The sequence below is a fragment of the Sparus aurata genome, chromosome 2 (assembly GCF_900880675.1).
Source record: "Sparus aurata chromosome 2, fSpaAur1.1, whole genome shotgun sequence".
NCBI lineage: Eukaryota > Metazoa > Chordata > Actinopteri > Spariformes > Sparidae > Sparus > Sparus aurata.
Genome location: NC_044188.1, coordinates 15,813,548 through 15,837,977, shown reverse-complemented (window position 1 = coordinate 15,837,977; position 24,430 = coordinate 15,813,548). Strand labels below are relative to the sequence as shown.

The 24,430-nt window shown below is 42.3% G+C and overlaps 1 protein-coding gene across 1 annotated transcript; it reads right to left on the bottom strand.

Moving 5' to 3' along the window:
• Window positions 1–149: 149 nt before the first annotated feature.
• LOC115596736 (serine/Arginine-related protein 53-like) lies at window positions 150–24,196 on the bottom strand. The gene is made up of 4 exons (XM_030442129.1): window positions 24,055–24,196; window positions 23,319–23,516; window positions 18,876–18,998; window positions 150–408 (listed from the first exon to the last, which is right to left on the bottom strand). Exons 2-4 carry the CDS (start codon window positions 23,498–23,500, stop codon window positions 165–167), a joined length of 549 nt encoding a protein of 182 aa, XP_030297989.1. The 5' UTR covers window positions 23,501–23,516; window positions 24,055–24,196; the 3' UTR covers window positions 150–164.
• Window positions 24,197–24,430: the final 234 nt, after the last annotated feature.

Here is a 24,430-nt window from a genome sequence, read left to right as displayed (position 1 = left end):
ATGGAAGGATCAAGTGATGGATGGACAGGTGGAGGAGCCAAGACTGAGCTCCATATTTGAGGCTGTACTGCAGTTTAGATTGAGCTGGGCCAACCCAACACTTGTTTGGTGTGTTTTGTGTCTACCTGAACATGTGTGTTCGTATGTAGGAAGTCATTCATCACTTACCCCTTTTTGTCTGCCTTGTCTTTATTCTTTTCCTTCTCTCTGTCCTTGTTTCTGTCCCTCCCTCTGTCCCTGTCCTTCTCTTTCTCCCTCTCGCGGTCACGGCCTTTGCGTCGGCTCCGGTCCCGGTCTCTGCTGCGGCTCCTCCGGCGACTGTGGCTGCGGCTCTTTTTGCGGTTGCGGCTTCCTCGCTGGCTGCGGCTGTCACTCCTGCTGCGAGACCGCCGGTGGCGAGAATGAGACCTGGAAGAGATGAAATAACATTTTGAGACATAATTTGAATAAACAACAAACTTCTTTTTTTCCTCAATGAATAAGAAGTGAGACGCTGGTAATCTTTCCACAAATGAGACTCAAAATGTTATTGCAGTGTTAAGTGTCAAACCTGTTTTTAAGCTTTATAATTAAATTTAATCGACTTTCTGCCTTGTCTACTTCTATTCCAGTTAATCATTGCCTGTATTTCCCAGAATACCTTTTGATCACTTGCAGCAAACGTTGGCTCAGAATGTTTCACTTAGCTGTCAGTTGTGCATGTGTGTGGCAACACTGATAGAAAACAGAAATAGGAATAGAAGGAGCACTGCAGTTAGTTCCCACTGTGGAGAATACATCTTGGAGATGCACTGTAGTGCAGGAGATTCAGTTCTTTTCTTCTTGGGAAGAATCTCTGGCTGATCTACGAGGGATTTTTCCCTGTAAGAACGTATTGTAAAAAAGTCATAAAACACGAGAATCAGCTAATGTAAGTGTTCTGCAAAACAGTAAACATGTATTCTTTTCTTTCTACACTTCCACAGCTACATAAACCTGCTGCAATTTATTGTTTTTTGCATTCAACATATTTTGATTTTTGTTCAAAATTCTAAAGCTGCGCTGATTCATAGATTGGTTCTTATCAATCAAATCAGATGTGGCAAAAGTAAAAACAGCCTATACTCAACTAGACATACATATACTTAGATAAAAAAGAATGGCAAATGTAGAAGTTCTGATTCAATATTCTTTACTCATGTTAAAGTAAGAAAGTACAGGCTCTGAAATGTACTCAAAGTATCCCTCCGAAAGACATTTTTACCGGCCATTTGTGTGCAAAGTAAGCTGAACCATATGCCTTTCTGTCTGCTTCTATCTGTTATGTAATTTCATCTTGCTACTTCTGCCATGCATGGTATGCACTGATAGCATGAAATCCGTCTTGTAATGTTGCTGTGATGTGCAATAATGCAAAACAAAAGTAATTGATAATTTCCCTCAAATGCATTAAGGCCCTTTGGAAAATGTAAGTAGAAAGTACAGATATCTGTGCTAAAATGTGGTGAGTAAAAGTAAGTGGTGATAATAATAATAGTAGTTATCATTTTGATAATCAGTTTATCTGTTTAAGTACTTTTCTATGACGACAAAATGTGAAAATTCTCCAATTTCAGCTTCTTAAATGTGAATATTTTCCGGTTTCTTTACTCCTCTGTTACAGTAAACTGATTATCATTGGATTGTGGACAAAACAAGACTTTGAAGGACATCATCCTTGGCTCTGGGAAACACTGACTGACATTTTGCACAATTTTACAAACCAAACAACTAATCGATTCATCAAGAAAAAACAGGTTAATAAACTATGAAAATAATGGTTGCAGCCCTGCGAAAAACTTTATCTTACATGTATAGAATCTAGTGCAAATGACATACAACCTGATGAAAGACCAACTTTGTGGTGATGTTTACTTTTAACAATGTAATGCTTCCATCTGTAAACAAAACTAAAAATAAAATCAGCAAGGAAAAAAAATAAATCTTTGTGTGAACAAATTCATTTTTCAATACAATAATAATACAGTTATATATAATCACACACACACACACACACACAGTAGAAATGGAGCCAATTAGAGGCGGGCTCAGAGGAAGTCCTGTCCTCCGTATTGATCCTGACACTGGCCCTATGGTCTCAAAAAGATTTACAGCATAAGATTTACTCTGTTAGTTATGACACACAAACATCAACACACACACACACACACACACACACACACACACACACACACACACACACACACACACACACACACACACACCATTTGAACACCAGCAACAATTGAAAGTGTAACTCATGCCTCAATATGGTGCCATAAACACAGAGTCACAAATTATCAAAACATAACCACTTATACATGTGTCACTGTACATGCCTATATTAATGCAGATAAAGTCCTTTGACATGTTCAGCTCAAGTGTGTGTGTGTGTGTGAGCCTGCATGTCTGCGTGTGTGTGGGAAGGACCGTGATTTGAAACCCCAGTAGAAATCGGCAGCTGAGATGCCGTTATTTTCCATCATCTATCATTTTATTGATTTGTCTATAAAAACAGTCAAACCTGCTGTCCACCAGCTTTATTGCTTCCCCCCCTTTATTAGTTTGCAGTTTGGGACATCCAGAGCTGTCTCTCTCCCGACAGAAAACTAATCATTTTCTTCAGACGCCTGTCACCATCTTAACAGACAACACTCTGACAACTGTTGCAATCAATTAGGCTGGGGTGATCCCAATCACTGGAAAATAACTGCAATAGTTCAAGTCTCCAAAAGAGAATCTCTCTTGAAAAAAAACAAAAGAACAACGTGAAGTTCAACAGAAGTGAGTCTGTGGTGAATAAACCTGTCTCACGAGTTAAGGTCAGACAATGACAAGTTTCATTAAAACCATAACGTTAGCCAATAATACCGTGTTTATGAATTAGTATCATATCAGAAAGTTTCATGTTCACTTCAATTATTTTTTCCGTAGAGTGTTACAATCAGGGCTATGATGAGGGCTTATTCTAATTATTGATTAATCACAATTTTCACAATTAATCATCAACTAAAATGTGGAAAATAGCTAAACCATGATTCCATCACAGTTCACCAGAGCTCAAGGTGGCATCTTCCAGATGTAGTTTTTTTTTGGTTAAAACCCCAAAGATATTCAATTAACTCTCGCAAAGGACAAAAAAACAGCATATTCAGACATTTAAGAAAGTCAGAAAATATGGCTCCAAATATAGATAAATTGTTTTATCTATAAAAGAAAATATTATCTTAACTTCCAAAGGCCTAAGATAACATATTTACTGCTTGTTTTGTTGCAAAATGTAAAAAATATTACTGATTTATAATCAAATATGACAAAGAAAAACAGCAATTCATCACATTTGGGAAAGTTTAACCAGAAAATGTTTATAATTTCTGCTTGAAAACTGACAAAAACTAATAATCAATTATCAAAATATTTACCGATTAATTTTATTGTAATTAATCAACCAATAGTTGCAGCTTTTGTCCAAACAAGAAATTTGTGATGCACAAAAAACATCAGTGATTAATTGAAATTCAAATAGCTGAGGATTTATGTCAAACTGCAAACTGATTAATCAACTAATTGTTCCAGCTGTAGTTACAGTAATATTACACCTATTTTAGCAGCATGCCTCTTTTTTCCTGCATGTTTAACTTTTTCCCACAGTAAAGCCAGTCTCATTGCATTCTGTGGAACAGATACTAAAGCGGACACCCTGCAGTGATTATCAAAAATAATTATTATGACACATCTGATTCAGAGGCAGAGGTGGAAGCAGTCATCAGTCACAGGACATTTAATTTAGCATGTTTGATTCCGTGTTTGCTAGAGCTACGATGAGCCCAGTCACAAAATCACAGCTAATGGAAAAAAGGAAAAGAAAAACATTGGCATTTTTGGGGTTTGGAGTCTCCAGGCGAGATTATCCATCAATGGCCCCAACAGACCTTGGAATGAGTGAATCTATGTGTTGACAATGCCTGCGTATGTTTGTAATCAACCGTACATGAGAGGGAATACAACAGAGTTGCAGTGTTCCAAGCCTAAGTCTTATATTTTCAGCCAAGCAAATTGTGGCCAGAAGCAGCAGATGCAATAAACACAATCTCTCTCTGTTTCTGTCTCCCTTTCTCCCTCTGATGGCAAAGAAAACAGCCCACTTCTGGGGTGTGCAGCAAATTAAATTTACTGTAGTTAATAGAGTGAGCCTATGCTGCTAAATGTCAATTTCCTGACCAAGTCCTTCCCCTTGGAGAATGATTAGCTAATTTAAGGCTGGGGATAAATGGGCTAATGCAGGACACACACAGATAAACAGCCACAGTTGGACCCCATGCCAAGCCCTTCCCTGCTTTACATTTTATTGGCCTTATTATCTCCAGGGAAAATGGGTCCCCCTATGGCCTAAACATATTTTCATTTCTAATAAAAGGCCCTTGCTGGTCGCCCCCACGCAAACCCACACACACACACACACACACACGCTGCCCCCTCACAGCCTCCTTTTCCTCCATTCCTCCCTCGTTTCGCCGTCCAATCCATTAAATCGGAGCTCTGCAATTGGCTGGGACCATTTTCCTGGTGAATTATCAATAGAGTAATTATGCTGCATGTTGGGAGCTCGGCTGAAGCTTATCGCCGCTGACCCCCCGGCGCGCGCCAGGATATGATCCCTCACCGCAGCCCATTGGGGTAATTATGTGGTCGGGTGTGAAGCTGGATGGTGTGTTACCCTTATCAGTCTGTATTCTATTTCTGTTTTCATTGAAAATTGGACATTAATGGCAGCGACGTGATACCACTAGTGTCAGATACAGGTGAGCGTCTCCAATGGAATCTGACCCTAGTTAAATCATTATTCATACTACGCGGTGTACACATGAACACACATCCACACACATACAAACACATACACATCCTCGCTATTCCTTTAACCTTACTTCCCCCTTATTCAAGCAGTACTGACGGACATTCACATTGTTTCTTTGTTTTCCATGACCACCATCCTCTGTTGGGAAGACAAAATCAAGGTTCAGGACAATGTTGTATTGGTTTTGTGGCAGAAAACACACCAACGTAACTGCTGGGTGGTGTTCTCAGTGATGCCCCAAGCACAGTCCCTTGTCCATTAGGCCATAGTGTGGTGCAGCAGTGATTAATGGCCGAGTAACTTTAACCCTATCACATTTCAGTGGACGCTGGCGACAGTGACCTTTGTCTGACCACACTAGACGCTTCAGAAGAGTTATCATGGGACCTTGACTTTATGTTAGAAAAATGACCATCTCAGTTCCCTGGCTAGATATTGTACTAATGATTAAGGTAGGAAAAATGATTGATTATAATAATTTGAGTAGGATTTAAAATTGGAATTGGAATTTTTTAACCTCAGTAAACAGTTTCCTAATGAGTTTATTGTTTCAATTGCTAGATTAAAGTCTTTATTACAGAATGATGTTAATTTTTTAAATTATGGTCCCATTTGAGGTCACATAGATGTTAAAGCAAGGTACACTTTAGGGTGTAGCTACCTTGTGACTGACAGGATACTACCACAGCATGTCCTCGGGTTCTCAGTCGTCCCCATCTCAACCTGCCTGTGCAAAGACGAGGTTTCACAACAGGAGTCCGAAACACATGGATGGCGTCACAAAGGGTTTACACTTCATCTTAACATCATTTTGACAAAAGCTGAAGTCCAGCTCCATTTGCGCATACAGCCTGCATGCCAGCCTCTGTGCCACTACCCTCCACTGCACGCACCATTTGTGTTGTTTCATTATTCTTTCTAAAAACTTACTGTAGTTATCCATGCATACTGTATTTTAAGCTAAACAGCAATGTACTGCTGTACAATCCAGTGATATCTTAGCACTTTTTAAGATTTAACAAAATGTTTTTGTTAGCGGACCTCATTTGTTAGTCTACACCACAGGTGCACTCTCTCTATCATCATTCAATCTTTGTAAAATGATGAAGAGGTCTGCTTCCAAAAGCAAATACCAGTAGTAGACACACATAAAGCTTAAAATACAGACAGAAAATTACGATATCGTGGTTTTCAGAAAGAGCAAGAGAGATAAATTGTCTCACATTAGCCAGTGTAACAGATGTTAGGCCAGAAGTTGAGAAGTGATCCAGCTACTATTCAGTGAAAGTGATATCACAACTAAAATCACAAAAGACCTTTACACAATAATAATGGTGCATTGTTACATAAAATATTAAAAGGTGCTGTTTGGCCTACATTTACCTAAACAAATTCATCCAGCGATAGCAGCTTTGTTATTTAACATAAATCAGTTTTCTAACTACTGCAGTGGCATTTTAAAACCCTAAAATTAAATTGAAATATTTGGTATTTATTCCCTGTATCTATAATTCATTTTACAAGTCAGCCTCAACCACCCCACCCGGCTGGTGGTGCAGACCTATCTAAAGTGTAAATCCTTCGATTTGAGTACTCTCTGTCCATACACAGCCGCACACACTCACACACACACACACACACACACACACACACACACACAAAGACTACAAAAAGCTTGCCAGTCGACTTTTCCAAGCAACAGACAGATTGAAAAAGAAACGGGCCTATTGAAAGTGAGAAGATCCATATTTGAAGAACTTCATTAATGCGCTGTTCCCCGCAGAGTTATTTCCAGTGACAGAGCACACAGCAGCAGCTTCATGTTCAAGTTAAAAGTCACTTTTCTTTTTTTTCTGCCATTTCAATGTGTCTAAAAGCACCTTGAGTGAGCAATGTGCATTTCCTGCTGCCAAAAGACGTGGAAAACAGCTGTTCCTGCCTGACGCTGCCTGCTGAATGGAATGCAAATATGTTAACCATCCAGAATTTATTGCTTTTGAGTGCTCTTCAAACGCGACGGCAGACACAAGTTTAATTTATGATATTCCTCTAATTATGAGAGCTGTTGAAATCATTTCCCAAGCTGCTTCCTCCTTCCAAGCAGCCACATTATCTGTTCCCCCGGTTCACAGTACATGCACGCATACACGCGCGCAAACACACTCGCAGAACCCAGTCATCCACCATGCACACCCACGCAGAAACATAAATACACACACACACACACACACACACACACACACACACACACACACACACTAAATAACACACAAGGAATCACTGCAAAGTAGCTGATTGTGAGCACAATTAACACAGCAAAGACGGAGCATGAAAGATTCTCAGAAATGTTTTTTCTTCGTCCCCCTCTGCTTCATAAAAGCAATGTTTAGATTTGTCATAATCTTCAGTTTGCTTTTAATTTAGCAGTCGTCAACACAAATGTCTGCAATGCCCTGCTATGCTGTGAAGCAGAAATGAGACCCCATGCAGGCCACCCACTCGCTTCCTCCCCCCCATACGCACCCAAACAGACACACACACACACACACACACACACACACACACACACACACACACACACATATCTATATGAACCTACAACAGCCAGCCAACGATGAGGAAAAGGATGACTTTTCTGCGCCAATATGTGCTTTCCGTGTGCATGTGTGTATACACGCATGGCCATGTGTGTCAGTGCATGCACATGTGTTGATTACCCGGCGTCTTCATTGGCACATATGCCCAGTGTCACTCAGCCTCCTCATCGCAATCCTAAACTTGGCCGTCTGGTGTGCACCCGCGACCTCTGACCTGTGTGCAGCCACAGTTCGACATGACACCCATTAGCAGCTGGAGCCGAGGGGGGCCCTGGCTGAGCCACTCAGCCCAGGCATGAGGTCAAGTGGAGGTCACACTCGGACTAGGTGCTAACTTGCAAACTCGCTCACAGCCACTCATGCCATCGAAAACCCCACTTTTTATCCCCTCCTCCTTACATCCATCACGGCCTGGAACAATTAGTTACGCTGAGTTAGGAGAGAGTTGTTTTGGTTGTCATTGCCTCCATCTGTAAGAGGGTGGGAAACGGGGTGGAAGGAAAGAGCTGAAGGACAGAAGAGGAGGAGGAGGAGGAGAGGGAGTGCAGACTAGACGTGAGGAGACAATACGTGAAGGACAGCGGGGGGCTGTGGAGGGAGAAGTTGTGATAAGATAAAAGAAAAAAGGTTATAAAAGTTGGGAAGTCAAGGACAACCAGGGGAACAAAAAAGACGGGAGAAGCAAAGAAAAAATGATTGGGACTTATGGAGAAGACAGAGCAGACAGCCGTGCTTCACATCAAGCTGGCTCCAATTAGCAGGTGTGCTCTCAGACGCTCGCTCTCCCTCTCTCTCTGGTCAGGGAAGATGTATTTTTCTGCCTTTTATACGCATGTATTTATGAAGTGGTGGGAGATCTGAGGGCCCTTAGCATAACAGCCTTTTATTGTTTAAATGTGGACCCGCTCGGCCCCGTGTGCTTAAGTGATTTAGGAACCTCACAACTCCGGTATAAGAAAAATCATAAACGCTGAGACAAACCATGTGGGTGGACTGTAAAAGGCACCGAGGAACGGGCCGACAAAAAGCAGACACACATTCCACTACTAAAGGGAAACTACACTTAATTAAACACCCAAGACACAACTGGAATAGTGCCCTGTAAAAAACATAGCACTATTAGTTTCCCCTCTTCAGTGGAATAACATAAAGTTGTCTTCTGACAGAACAGAGGCTTGTCTCATAAAGAAGTTTCTAAAAATCTTTTTTTTTTATGAACTGCTGTCAAGACTGAACAAGGAGAGAGAACAAGAGAGACGAACAGAGATAGAGAGAGAGAGAGATCAAGAAATGAATAGAAAGAGAAAACACTCCATTCCTCTGAGAGGAAAAAAGCCTCTCCCCTCCATAACATCTGTCGCTTCTCGTAGTCTACATGTCCCGTGCACGGATTTAGAAGTAGCCCGAAAAGAAGGCAGATTTTACCTTCTTTTACCAGTCAGTTTACGACTGCGACTCTGACCTTTGACATTTCTCGGCACGCTTTACCAAACAACTGGCGAAAAAATTCTGCATAGAAATATAGATAGAACTAACTAATAATTTTCATTGTTGATTAATATGTAAATTCTTTTCTCAATGAACCCATTGGTTATTTGGTCTATTCAATGTCAGAAGACGGTGAAGAAGATAATGTAAATGTCAAAAAGAAAAAAAGGGCATTCAATTTACTCCTATAAAGTTATTGCTGAGGTCAATATTATTATGATTTTTCTAATATACATTTCTAATTGATGTTATATCTTTATATTTTTCTGTTTCATCAAATCTAAAGCCCTTTATAGCGACAGCTATTAATATTCAACAGAAGGAGTACAAAGATTGATCTGATCTGCTATGCACTGTTGAAAGCAGGATCCAAATGATGCCACATGTTTCAGTGATGGCATTAATGCCATTCATTACACATCTGCAGCAGCACATGAGAGACCGGGTGGACACTTTGTCATCCCACTTTTTTTTCTCAGTGTCAGTATCCTGCAGAGTTTACAGAGAAAAATCTGGCAAACTTCCACTCCAACAAAACTGTTGACTGCATTTAAAATAATTACATTTTTCCCGCTTTGATTTCGAGCCAAAAATCGCAACGTTGAGTTCTCTGTTCAACCAGTCACAGAAGTGTTCTCGTCTTTGTTCAGCCAATCATACGACAGTTGGCCACGTATCCTTTGGGCGATCCATCTATCTCCACTTCCTCCTCATGTCCTCGACTCTGCCAAAACCCCGAACGGATAGACAGAACAAAAAAAAGGAAGACAAATTTCAAATAGAAAAACTTGTGCGCATGCTGAGAAAGTGTTTCATTACTTTCAAAAAGATTGTCAAGGTTTCAGTCAAGGCGCACATGATCCTTGTTTCATTTCTCTGCCATTCTCTCTCATTTTTCTCTTCCTTTTCCACAAATAAATTACTAAACGTGAGAGTGAAACCACATGCTTGTGTGTGTGTGTGTGTTTGTGTGGTTCCTTCGCTTGTCCAAAGTGAACTGACAAGTGCAGGCAGTGGTTCCATTAGCTGGCAATTTGCTCTCAAGTTGTCCAGGAGAGAGAGGGAGACGGAGTGTTTTTTGGCAGGACGGAGCACATGGCTCTGCTTAGGACGAGTTAAGTGAGGTGCTCGCACACATAATCCCAGGCCATCACTCAAACACTATCGCAACACATACACTCTCAAACATGCGAGGCCTTACATGTGAATATGACGCCGCCTAAATGGAGATCAATGCCTCAAATAATGAAAATGTTAATCAATTATAAACAAGCACATATTTACTTATTCTTAAAAACCTATTGATAAATATGTGCCAAGAAGTCAACACTAATTGTTGTCCTACATATCGACTGTGCCAGCTTATTGTAAAGACAAACTATACATAATTGCATACACCCTTCCTCTGAGTCCCTGAGAATGATAGTGTCCATATGGTTTGAGCCAGAGCATAACTAGAGTACAAGGTAAACACGCCCGACTGAGGTTTGTCCATGCATGCTCTCTTAGCACGGGTCTCAACGGACTGGCTCAAAACCTGGCCACTGAATCACACACAGCACATAAACATACCTCCCTCTCCCTCTGTGCGTGTGTGTTGCATGTTTAAGAGTGAGAAGAAAAACTGTGGACAGACGGTGGCGTTTATCTGTGCATAAATTAAGAGCAGAAGCTGTTAATTAAAAGGGGGGGGGGGATAAGCGCAGATAAAAATGAAACTTTGCTAATCGGCTACTTGGCAAGGTGACCTCAGAGTGCACCGGGCCTCATTCTAGGACCCGGTGTCCTGCTGGGTGAGTGGTACAGGGGGGCAACGAGCAGGTCCAGCTATGAGCAGCAGGCAACTGGTAGAGGCCCCCATCCTCTTAACTCTCTCTCCCTCTTTATGTATCACTGTCTCTCTGCCTCTCTCTCCCCCTCCTTCTCCGCCCAGAGCGTTATTAGACCTAGGGCTGCGCTGCGGCTCCAAACAGCTCAATGACAACACACAGGGCCTGCCAATTAGAAATAATTAGACAGTCATTTCAGTGGCAAGTCTTTTTAAGTGCATATATAACGATGCAATGATGCTTATTAGCCGGCCTGAGCCGGCGAGGACCAGGGCCTCAAACGCTTTGGCGCTGGAGAAAATAATTATGCCAGTGATCACAAAGCGAGCAGCACATCTCTGTACTTCACCTCCACGCGTTTCAAAAATCCACTTCATTAGCTCCCGTAATTAATCCTCCATTAATTGCAGGAAAAGCCCAGTTTACCTCCCTTCGTTTCTAATTATCATCTTATAAATAGTTATGGTTCTAATTAATGTGTTCATTAGGCAGGATATTTCTCTCAAAGCCTCGCTGGGAGCCAAAGGTCCGGCTCGGCTCTCTCTGAAGCCTAACCAGCCAGAAGGTGAGGCCATCCTGCCTGCATTTGCTTTTATTTTACTACATTCAACCTCCTAATTGGCATTTAAAACCCAATTTGGAAGAACTTCAAGAAGCTTAAATAGGAAAGAGAGACAGAGAGAAGGCAGGAAGGAAAGAGAGAGAGAGATACATTTGGTGTTCGTTTTCCTATGCCAGAGCTAAAAGCGTTTCTGTCTCCGTCTTTCTCTTGGTCTGGCCAGACGGACGAGGCTTTTCACTGTCATAAAGTGAACACAATGAGGGTTGATTGCATGGTATTAGTCTCTGGCATTATAGTGGTTTTATTTGCAAAACAGTTCAAGTGGGTCTCTACCAAAGTATTGACGGTAGGTGTGTCATATTTACTGGCTTTCAATCATTAAGCAGAAGCGTTTTGTATTTGGCTATAAAGTAAATAGTCGGGTCTCTACGATCACAAAGATTTGCGATCATTCAAATGGCTTTGAAAAAGGGAAAATAATTTGCCGCTCTCCATGATTAGAGCTGGAAACATCAAAAAATATTATGCTTTCTTTTTAGTGAACTTTTGTTAAATTACAAAATCTATATAAACTTAAAGAATAAACTTAATTATGCAGTTAGTTGTCGAAAACTGAATCAAGTGTATTCAAATATGCTTAAGCTCTGGATATGAATTATGACTGCAATATTTGAAAAAAAGGAAATTGGATGATTTGACTGATTCACCACTACTTATCTTATTATCTGTTACATTCATTTTTATTGTTGGCCTTTGTTCTGTATCCCCTATTTAATGAGTCAGTATATTGAATGTTACTTATAAACAAGTGTGTATTTCTTTTGCATGCCATTATATCACATGAATTGCCTTGTGACATAAAACATGTAAAAGAGAAACTAGATCTTTCACAATAAACAAGCGAGCAGGAGAAAAGAAAATGATTTAAATAAGAAAGGAAATGCTGCTATTCTATTATTACACTTTAATGAGTTTCTGCATTTTGTTAGGGACTCAGGACAATAGCAAGTGCCTTCAAGATCCTACATATTTAACCCTTACTTCATCTTGATTAACAGGCAGGCTGAAAATGATAAATATATACAGGTGACTCTGGCTTCACACCCCTCTCTATGTCTGCAGAAAAAGCTCTTTGTATAAGTTATTAAAAATGCAAGTTAAGCGTTGATGTTTTTCAACAGATTACTAAATTGGCTAAATTAAACATTTGACAGAATTAGCTCTTTTATACCCATATTAACGGAAGCAAGTTACGGTTTTTGAAATCACTTCAGAGCGCCTGAATAATTTCTGAAGCGCTGATTCCCGAGAGATTCCTCCTTCACACAACAAACTACCGTTCCAGCCGAGGCAATAACACAACAGGCTTTACGTGTCACAACTCGCAGTTTGTTACACAGATGGATAAAAAGAGAAAAGGGGACAACTCTTTGATGTTAAACTCGTCTTTGTTTGGGACCGTCGGACTAACTCATTTGATCGTCTGTGTGAGAGGACTGGTGTGATGCCTTTTGTGAGGTGAATTTTGTGTGTGTGCAACACAGTGCAGACTCTATAGCTAGGTTGCTACCCAGGGGAGTGGGCTAGTGTGTTGTGAGCCTGCAGGATGGAGCGGTGCAGCGGGGTGGGGTGGGCGGGGGGGATGGCGGCTTGGCAGAAGTGAGGGGTGAGAGAGGGAGGGAGGGAGGGGGGGTTTTCCTCTGGCGGTAGAGGGGAACACTGCTTGCGGCGAGGCGGGGATGAAAGAGGCTGTCTGTGTCAGTCACTTATTCCTCCCTTTGGTAAATAAAGGTTTCTGACAACAAAGCGCTTGACTGGCCTTTACAGCAGATAAATAAAAAAGACAACACACAGTAAGAGAGTAAGACAGAGAGGGAGAGAGAGGGAGAGGAAGAGAGGAAAAGAGAGAAACACAACAACAAACGCGTTCAGATCTCACGACTGGAAGCATGTTGATTTTTATGGGGTAGAGAAGACGCAGACGAACTAAACCAGGTCATCTTTCAGTTTAAATCAACACTTTGCAAGTCCAGTAATAGAAGAAGAAGGAAGAAAGGGCTAAATGTCATCCTGTGGAAGGGAGAGAAGAAAAGTCCGTCGGATAACAGACAGATGGAAGAAAAACAGCCAGGAGCCTGCTTCTAAATTCCAGTATAGTTCACGATAAAGCTGCGAGAACACTGAAGTGAGATACTGCAACCTAAAGACAAAAAAGGATTTAGGGGTTGTTCGCATTCTCCCTCATCTTATTTCCTATCCATCAGCCCCACCATTCGTGCCTTATGGTCCCCTCATAATGGCAAGATCTCTGCGGTTTTGTTGAGGAAACCAGATTTCGCCTGTCATATCCTCAAAACACACTTACACTGTTCCCCTTATGAAGCCAGCGACACCCAAAACCACCTGCCACATCACACACACTCGAAACTGTGTGAATAAATATATGTCTGACAAAACCCCCCTACCTGACGGGGGAATTGCTGATCCAGGTGCAATGAAAAGCTGGGAGGCCACGCTGCTCACCCACGAGAAAGACGTTGATTTTTCTCACCCCACCTCTGTCTCCTTAAAAGCCCTACCTTCCTTTCCTACCCCTCCAAGACCTTTCCCTCCCTTCGGTTCCTCACCTCAGCCCTCCCCGTTTCCCCAAGCCGCCTGGATGACCTTGCGCGCGCTCCACGTCAGTGCGAGGCAGGAAAAGCTATTGAGCAGATGTACGACACCTCATCTCATACAGGGGGAAAATTGCTGTGCGAAATAAATACCAGGCCATCGCTCAACCCCTGCATGCACACATGCACGCATGCACACACACACAGACTGGAGTCCCTCTGTGATCTCCGGTGCAGAGAGCAAAGCTCATGTCATGGAACTAAAACATCTAGATTACCTAGTTCTAGCAGCAGAAAGACATGACGGGGTGGATTAGTGGTCGGCTGTCTCAGAACCAGACTACCAAGGCAATGAAACTAGCTAGCTCCAAGCGCTGTGCTTCAGTTCACCCTGACCTCTGACCTCTCCGAAGGATGGCAGCTGGATATCCCTAAGGGCCTCACTGTAGTATCTCATCATTATTAATGCAGGAGACCAAACACGGACCAAACCAAAAGCTCTAACAGGTAAACCTTAGCATTTAGTAATAACCAAGTGTAAACTCACCATGATGTCAACCATTGGTTTGGCATCATGGCCATCGCGTCATGGTTTTTGGGAGCCAAAAGTGACCAACGTTGGGTGGAGGGTGGAGCAGGGGAGGATATCCTGATTGGATCTGACTGAGTACCTGTGGACACGCTGTGGAAGCGCCTTGTCTATCACAAGGTAGCCACGCCCCAAAGCGTTCCTTGCTTTATCGTCCATTTAGGACCACAGTTTACAAAATGAACTTCATGCTGTATTGAAGTAGCCTTGAAACAACCGCAACCACAATCTTAGTCGAAATACTGGTTCTGAGCTGATCCCGGCCTCTGTGGCTCCAGGGTGGCTGAGATTATCCTGACTCTGAGTGGCCATCCTAGCATGGTGGGTGGTGTTTTTAGCTTGCTATCTATCTCCTCTGGGGAAAAAACGGATAATTAGAGGTCTCACTCTCCTTAGAGTCATGACAGCAGCCCAGTGATGAAACCCGCTTCAGTGTTAGCAGGGCTAAACACTGACGCTAGCACTCTTGTCCTGCCAACTCAACACACCCCTGAAATATTAATGAGGAAAATGCAAGCATTTGTGCGTGTGCCCTGCAGTGTAGGTTCACCTATGCGAGCACATGTACATATTTGTGAGAATCCACCAATGGATGAAGTGCTAAGCTTCTCTTTGACGGGTCAAGTGGGGGATTTGTCGCACCTGCCATTCCTCGAAGTCTTCTAACAGCCGCCTCTACAGCTAACTAAGTAAATGAAGGACTGACAGAATGACTGACTGAGCCACCCACATTTAACCCCTGCTGTGGCCGTCCATAAAAGCCCAGCACTACATCGCTCCGCAGGGCTCACCTAAAGACGAGCCTGTGATCCGACTGTGATGAGAGGCTGCGTCGTCTTTGTTGGACCGGGTACATATCAGATCACTGTACTCTGCTGCTGCCATGCTCTACTCTGCTCTGCCCCAGTGGACTAGGTTGTGACACCCCCTCCCACATGAACATGCATTCACGCAAATCTGCACATACGTGCATACGCTCAATCAACCTCACACATGCTTTGGTGCGCACACCGGCAGGCGCGCGCGCACACACACACACGCACACGCACACGCGCGCACACACACACACACACACACACACACACACACACACCAGCCTGATATGCCTGCTCACATCAAAGAGAATAAACATTAATGGCAAATAGGTAATCTGCTCCTCTTGTCTGTTTTACATTTCAGGGCAAGATTGACTGCCTCTGGGGGACCTGGCCCTCCTCTGATTGAGGGCACGGAGAAAAAGGAGAAAGACAGGAGAGAGGGAGTAAGCAACGATAGATGGTAAACACAAGATAGAGCATTATTCTTATTTCATGTATCTCTTTATTTTTTATTTATACATGAGAGATTGAAAAGAAGGTAATAATATTCCCTCCCTTCAACCCATGACGGCCCCACTATGGTCCTAATCTTCTCCCCAGCAATATTCTGATGCAGACGTTATTATTCTCATTTCATCTGAATAATATGCCTCTCTCAAGCCTATCTGTTCTCTCTACGCTTTTTGTCTTTCCTCTTCATTTTCCTCCTTTAGGATCTTCTCCGCTCCCTCCCTCTTTGGCACTTACTCGACGCATTCTCCCCACACTTTTCCATTCTCTTCTAACTTCTCGTGCCCTCTTGCTCTCTTTCTTCTCTCCGCTCGGTCTCCCTCTCGCTCCTCTCTTTCATATTCCGAAGGTGGTGCCGGGGTCGGTGTGGCAGGGGTGGGGGTTGGCGGGCAGCACCTCATATCCTATCTGCGTATCAATCACGAGGTCCTGTCCACTCAATCCTCCTCTGATCCATCAGCCAGCCTCTCAGCCAGCTCAGGCAGCCTCATCCAGACACACATATACACCACACCACTGACTAATGGCAGTCAGGACACCTGCACACAGTACGCACCAACCTGCTTTCATCCCATGACCACAGTGGATGCAGAATGTGCAGTATTCCACAACAGAGCTGTACAGTAATGGATTTTATTACAACAGGCGCTCATAGTGCTGCAGAAAATACTCAAAACAGTGACTGCAAAATATTCACAAGATTTGTCTTAATTAGTCCCATTAAGGGCATCCACTAACAATCATCTTTAGTATCACTTAGTCTCCAGATTGTCTTCCTGATTAAGAGATTAACCTTTTGGTCAATAAAATGAAGAGCTGTGACGATTAACTTTAACTAATTACTTGCTAACTGTCAAAGGAATCGCCAACTATTGAGAAGTGATTAATCGGTTTATATAATATTTTAAGAAAAGAAGTTACATTTCTCTGATTACAGCTTCTTAAATGTAAATATTTGCTGGTTTCTTTAATCCGCTATCAAAATGAACTGATTTTCTTTGGATTTTTGGACAAAAGAAGACATTGTGATCATGATCAACATTTTCATCATTTTCAGACATTTTCTGGACCAATCAAATTATTGATTAATTGAGAAAATATTATCAACAAATTATTTGACAATAACAATTGTGACCTGATAAGATGTCAGAAAATTCCCCTGGAGTCCAAAGTAACCTGTTCCAGGCATTAATCTGTACCCAACAAAGATTCAGTTTATTATTTTTCTGTTGATCAAAAAATCAATTAATCGATCATTTCAGCTCCGGTCTCATTTATCAGATGAAACATAAAATTTGCCGCTGCATTCTTGGAATGCTAACACAGGAGCACATGTGGCCGTCAAACAACAAAGTTTTGCAGCTGCTGTCGCAGAACTGCATAAATTTATCATCAATGCCATCATTTTGCACATCCCCACCTCCGACGTCGCCTCCACCTCGTAGCGCCCCACCACGCACTCCCACAGACACCAGCCCAACCCACCTGCTCCTCGCTCGCCGCTAAGCCGATTACACAATGCAACCCTCCTAATCACAGTACAGCGTTTGTAAACACCGATGTCATCGACTGTAGTTCTAAATCTCCCAAATCCCTTCCACCCTTCATCTCACACCACACCAGTAATGCCATTTTCGACTGATGTTTTAATCACCAGAGCTGCTGTGAGTGACTGCCACTGTACCACAGAGAGTAGGAGGAGAAACTGTGAAAACCGTTTGGCCAAAATTCTGCCCATAAATGGTTCCAGCTCATGGTGCAACAAGGAAATGTGTTGCTCATTCTAAAAGCCACAATTTTCTGCCACCATCAAGTTGGAGAGTTGAGGTCTGGCATCTTTTTATAGCATCATCAACTTCTCTTATGTCAAAATATCCCTGCTGCATCATCCGTCCACCCTGAACACTGTAATGGAGATATTAAAACACTTTTTCCTTTGTGATTAAAATGATCTCTGCTCTCCCCCGGAGCCATACACAAGTAAACAAAGGGCCTCACTCGCGCATATATTATGACAACCTTTTCTTCAATTGTGCATCTGTGCATGTTTTTATGTGTGTGTGTGAGCGTGTGTGTGTGTGAGGGATTTAAAAACAGCACAGTTTACTGGTTCATTAGCACCAGATTAGCTATGCTAATGACATGGACCACCACACACAGAGACTTTGCCATTATGTTTCTGAAAGGGATATACGACTGACTATGGCTCTGTGTGTGTGTTCGTGTGTGTGTGTGTGTGTGTGTGTGTGTGTGTGTGTGTGTGTGTGTGTGTGTGCGTGTGTGTGGTGCAGGTGTGCACACATTAGTCTTGCATGAATAAGTTAGTCCCTTGCGCAAAAAAAAGGCCAAAAAGAGCTACGCCAATAATAATCATAATTCAACAAACTATGTATGGGTAATGATGTTTTAATTGCATTAATGAGTGAAAGGCGGGTCGCTGCCAGAAGAGATTTGGGAAGGATTGGACTGGTGTTGCATATGACCTGCTGTCTCTGTAGGTCACTGTTTCATTAATGCTCGCACAGTAAGACGGATAGTCAGGGCAAACTGAGACACAAGTACACGTACAACATTTCCATGTTTCCATGTGGCTCCATTTGATGACATGAGACATAAATATGAAATGATGTGTTTGTTTACACTGAAGTAAACTTCCAAAAGTCTTATTGCTTTTGTAATAAGAAAAGTCTGCAATGGCATTCCACACACTGATTTGTAATACAAACACAAAAAGCGTTTCAAGTCGAATGTTTTTGTCACTCCTAAATGATGTAGCCATCGCTCATCACTCCTACTCTTCGTGCATTACATACTTTGTCTGCAGAATGGATAAAATGTGTTTGTAAATACTTAAAGTGACAGAAAGTGTTATAATAAGTGCTTTAATCTAAAAGTCTTTTTTGAACATTCACTGTTAAAAAAGGCATTGTGTTGGTGGCTGAAGAGTTCAACTATGCAGAATAAACACTAAGCTGTATGTGTGTGTGATGGTGTTACCTTCTGTCCCGGCTGCGTGACCTGTGTGAGCGGTGGCTCCTCCCTTTGTCTCTATCCGCGCTGCGACTCCTTTTCCTGCGGGGTGAACTGTGGGACGAACTGCTGCTGGAACGTCGTTTTCTCCTGGAGAACAAACGACACCAATTCAATTCTATTATTGGCAGGATGCTTAAAACAAAACATCAATCAAAACATCAGGGTCCTGGTTTATAAGATCATTTTGTTTTTGGCAAAACAGCATCAGTGCAACATGCAAAATTTCTTTTGAATGCTGAGTGTGGTTCATAAGAAAACAGAGTTCACGAAATCACTAAGACTATAGTGATCATATGGTCATTCAGCTCCATTGTACAGTGAAATTCTTGAATAATTGAATGCTGTATTCCTAAATTGTTTTGCTGCTCATTTCAAGGGTAAATATGTCCAATTCTCCCCCAGACAACCTCACCCATTATCAGCAGCAGTGAGGGTTACTTTGCATTTGTGAACGTGCTCGTCTACAGCCAAGAGCAGCAGACTCATGCAGGCTGCCCTACAGTTCCTCCACGGGGGCCCTTTGGTGCTCTGCTGCTCTTTAATGTGGCTACAGCAGTGTGCGGAGCGTCTATTTTCCAAACACAACTCACACCGCGTTTCTATTGATATCATGTAGCAGGAGGCATTTATGGGGATGAATGTAAATGCAGCACCCCCCTACTTCTACTGCGCAAACAGTTTGAGCAATATTCATTATTTAAAATCTCTTCTTCTGTTTCACCAAAGCAAAAAAATACCCAAATCTTTTCAGCACACACACACACAAAAGAAAAAAAAACACATACACGGTCCTATGGGAGCTCTGCAAGATAGAGGAGAAGAGGAAAAAAAGGAAAGCAATACAAATAACACAGAGGCTGAACTATCAAACCAGATTTGTACCACTTAGAGCAGTGCAGGAAAGAGCCATTAGTATTCCAAAGGCTGGATCCCATGAGCGGGGCCTTATGAAATAAGTTCCACAGCCCTCGTACAACCACTTCACACATTGCACAGAAGAAACACACAGTAGTGAGCTGAGGTTTATGGGATGGTGGCGTTTCACTCACACATTTCCTCGGAAGCCTGCCTGAAATGTAATAAAAACATAACGGCTCAAACACGTGTGAAGAACTAACAATTGGATCTAATACATCCTGTTCGCTCACACATCACTTTTTCCCTGTCTTGCTCCCTCACATAGTCGCGCACACAAACACTCACTTTAAGTATGTTAGCTCTGTACTCATGATGTCACCAACCAAGACCAAAATGCACTCTTCTGTTTTACCCCATTTGAGGGCTCTTTACACCGTTTGACTCGAAGGCTGTAAATGCCACAGACTGTGTCCTCTTTCGTATAGGCCTATTTAAGGAACTAGTTCCACACACACACACAAACACACACACACACACACACACACACACTCACACACACAAGGTCTTAGTTAATTGATCAAAACATATGGCTAATAGATGAGGGACTGTGGGTTTACACCGAGGACCCAGCCCCACCCCGTACAGACAGGCAATGACTTCCAATCAGCAGTAATGGACCTTGACCAAGCCTTATAAATAATTACTATCAACTGGCCTTGTCTGAACGGCTACACACAGCCTGTGGCAGCTGTGGATGGATGGAGGAGGCCAGCTCCAGCCACTAGCCACTCGTAATGATGTCTGATGAACCTCCCCACTCCACTAAAACTGCTCAGTAATAAGGTGTGGTATTCTGTAAACATGAGGAGACGCTTATAAAACTGGTATAAGTTTGTGACCTTTCATGTCTCAGTTAAGAAGAGCCCTAAGATAACATTTAGTTTGACACTAGTCACAAGAGGAGCCATAAGACAGCCAAGTTTGGCTTGATCTTCATCTCTGCTTCAACAACAGCCAAACACAAAAGTCACAGTGCCAGCAATTACACACATTTTCATTTTTTCACAGTTTCATTTCATACATACATATTTTTTGTGGATATCAAATAAATACCTAAAATAGTATCAATCAAGTAGTCAATCAAAGTAGGACTGCTACATTTCAGCTCTGGGTCCTTTTAGAAGAGCCTTTAGTGAAAATCATTGTAGACAGTAGGGCTGCACAAAAAATCGTTAAAAAATCGCGATCTCGATTCACACATACACGTGATCTCATTTCTACACACAGCGATTCTGAAGCATTTTATATCTCGAGCCGAATCACAAACAAATGCTCCTCTTTTCCTCCCGGATTTTTTGAAGCGCCCCCAAACGCAGCACGGCCGCTTCCTCCTCCCTCATCCTGTGGTAAAGCGTCTTTACAACACGTGATTCAGTGGCGGAAGCCCACCTGCAGTTGAGTGTTTGGAAGGAATGTGAGAAGCCGTTTTTAGACACGGCAGCAAGCCGCCAATCTGCCCGTCCTATTGACGGCTAGGTCCGCGGTTTTAGACAGAGGGCGGCAAATTGGGGGTCTGTTTTGGTCCGCCGATTTGCTGCCTCGGACGGTACACTTATTTCCGCCTCGACTGCTAGCTTGTTGTTGTAGCGACAAGCTAGGAACGGTCGCTACTTTCAAATTAAAAGCCCCCCGCTAAGAACCCAGTTCTAAACTCCAATGGGGTGCAATGTAAAGCTCTTATTTTGAAGACAAATTTGTTGTCAACTGTTTGCAGCCCAACTTCGGGCTTCACGTCACGTCACCTCTGAGGCGGCTTTTGGAAAAGGAAGAATATTATGCCTCCGTTTTAGAAAGCCGATCACAGCAGCTATCACATATCACCTAGCCAAAGCTACGGCCCCAATAAACACTGTACAACATTAGGTATTAGAGGATGCCCTCTCATCTTGGAGACTAATTTTTTTTTTACTTTTGTAAAAATCATTTATCATCCAATGATAGAACTAACAAAACAAAAAAAACATTGCTTTTTCATACTACAATGGGTTTTTTTTTGTTTTGTTCAAGTTCATCAGTGCAATAAACATTTTGTGAAAAAAATCGTGCCAGAGAATCGTGATCTCAATTCTAAGCAAAAAAATCGTGATTCACATTTTTTCCAGAATCGTGCAGCCCTAGTAGACAGTACAGAGGTCCTTCATAATCCACTGCTTCATGTGAAATATCACAGATACTAAATACTCTATCCTGAAAAGTGTCTTCCTGAATAAGGACCAAGACTATCAATGGCAGACAACATTCTTATTAAAGCTACCCGGAAACTGAAAGATAAACAACTGTAACTTAAAATCAAATTTCAGCACGTGTGTAAAACAGAGTAGAAAGAGATCAACGACACGTGCAAAACAAAATAAACCTTTTTAGTATTTAACAAGTTTTTCTGTGATCTCTAGATATTAAATGACAACACTGTGTATTAAGGAAAACACTGAATCCCAAACAATCAGTATTTAAGTTATATCTCAGAAATGGCATCCCTCCATTTACCAGCATGTGTATACCATAGGGATGCATAGGTGTGTTTCTGAAGCGACAGTAAAACCAAAAGAGCCACATAAATGCAAATTCCACAGTACACCCTTTTCACAGTGGATATTTTGAGATGTCACAATATAGGGCCCAGAGGTAAAAGATAAAATAATATGGCTGAATTCCATACAGCTGTTTCAGTATCTTGATATTGTGCACGGCTAACTGGGACACTTACATAGAAAGGAGACACCTTAAATGTTATCTGTGCCAAGACAATTCAAAGTTTCTGTTGTAGAAAGGACAAATCAGTCAAATATTGGCAGTATGGCTATCATATACATACAGTATATATACTTTGCCATTGATATACATACAGTATATATACTTTATACTGACAATGCATTTCAAAATTGTTATCAGCCGGTATAAGAGCGAGAACTCATCTTGAGTTGTGTTGCCGTTGCAATTAAAATTAGATCAGCTTCTTCCTGAAAACATTAAACTGACTGTGGCTGCAGTCAGACGGTTAGTCTCAAGACAGGGACCATACATCTTAGCGTCTAATGAGCTCTAAAGACTGAACTTATCCTACGTTTTTTCTCCTGCAGTGTGTTAATGATATTTGCAGACATTAAATCACTTGTTGTCTCAATGTTTGCACTATTTTACAGGTCTACAAATGCACAAATACAAATAGAAAGAAAGAAAGCCACTGGCAATGCTATAATCTAACATAAGAAGAAAATAAATTTAAAAATAATGTTTTCAACATCTGATTCACGTTAGCAGCCACTGAGAAAACGAGCCACTCAAATGGGCAGCAAGCTTATTTTGGTTGCACAGGAAAGTGCGTTCAACCTTTCTTTCCTTCACAAGAGGGTGAAAATGCTGCATCAGCACCAGATATGAAACACAGTCTGTCTTGCTCAAGGACACTTCAGCTGGACAGTCACCTCCTCCTCCTCCTCGCTACCTCTGATTGGAAAAAAAAAAAAAAAGCATGCTGTGCCTTCTCACCTCCTGTCTCTGTCTCTGGAGCGAGAACGGCTCCGGCGACTGGACCTCCGACTCCGGCTGCTGTTCACCCTGCTCCCAGAGGACGAAGACGAAGACGAGGAAGAGGAGGATGACCGACGACGCTGTTTCTTCTTCCTCTTGCTCCGGCTGTCATCCTCACTGTCAGACGAGCGCCGACCCATGCTGGCTGACAGTCAGCTGGCATAACACACAAGAGCAGGGTTAACTTACTGACGAGCTAACACTCTGACAACTTAAAGCATCATTTGAATACACAATTAAACCTAGAGTATCGACGCGCACATACTTAATGAACAAAGCCAAGTGGACATTTCTCTCCCTATCCTATAAATCAAATGTTTGAATAGTGTAGCTCCTTTGACCACAGAGGTCTGATACGAGGGCTAGCTGTTTAGCTAGTTAATACAACACGTAACGTTAGATAACGTTAAGCCTATCGACAAAATGGAGGGTAGTCATGGTTATATAATTTAAACCGTCGTTACAGCTCGAGCAACGTTTCTGTCGCACATAGCATCAATGTGAAAAGGATAAACAAAAACATGTTTCTGTGGAGGCTAGCGGGCAAGCTAACTGTGCTAACCCCACTAACGTTTGGTCGCAGTTCTCGGTTTGACTGAAGCCTTTTAGCCGCTTAACAATAAACACGTCTCCCATTGCAGTCAGGAAACAGAACGCGAGAGACTAGGAGCTTTAAAATGAAACGACAGGTTACCTTGAAATGGAAATCCCGCTCCTCGCCTTTAAATCGCTGTGAAGCCCCACAACTCAGCCATGCACTGCTCAGAAGACTCTACTCGTCGAACGCGAGAGCATCGATCGAGTCCAGGCAGTAGAGTCGAACACGGAGCAGTCGATTATGGGGCAGCTCTCATCTGGTTATGATGTGCTCTTAATGATATCATCAGCCCCCAGTGGGCCCTAATTACTGAAACATTTGCTGCTGTTGTTGTTGCCACTTTGAGTGTTATCAATAATTGATATTAACAGAAGAAGAAAAAAATCACACATTTGATTTTATTTGGGGGTTTATTTGGAGGGTTTCGGGGTGCATCTTGATTCTGTGCGCCTGCAGAAAAAAGAAATATCTA

Bases quoted from the DNA above. Each gene is read 5' to 3' on its own strand.
- LOC115596736 (XM_030442129.1), bottom strand. From the start codon at position 23,500: ATGGGTCGGCGCTCGTCTGACAGTGAGGATGACAGCCGGAGCAAGAGG. The intron at 18,999-23,318 runs GTGAGAAGGCAC...TTTGTTCTCCAG, and splicing joins TCCAGAGACAGAGACAGGAG to GAGAAAACGACGTTCCAGCA. The intron at 409-18,875 runs GTAACACCATCA...CATCTCTTCCAG, and splicing joins TCACGCAGCCGGGACAGAAG to GTCTCATTCTCGCCACCGGC.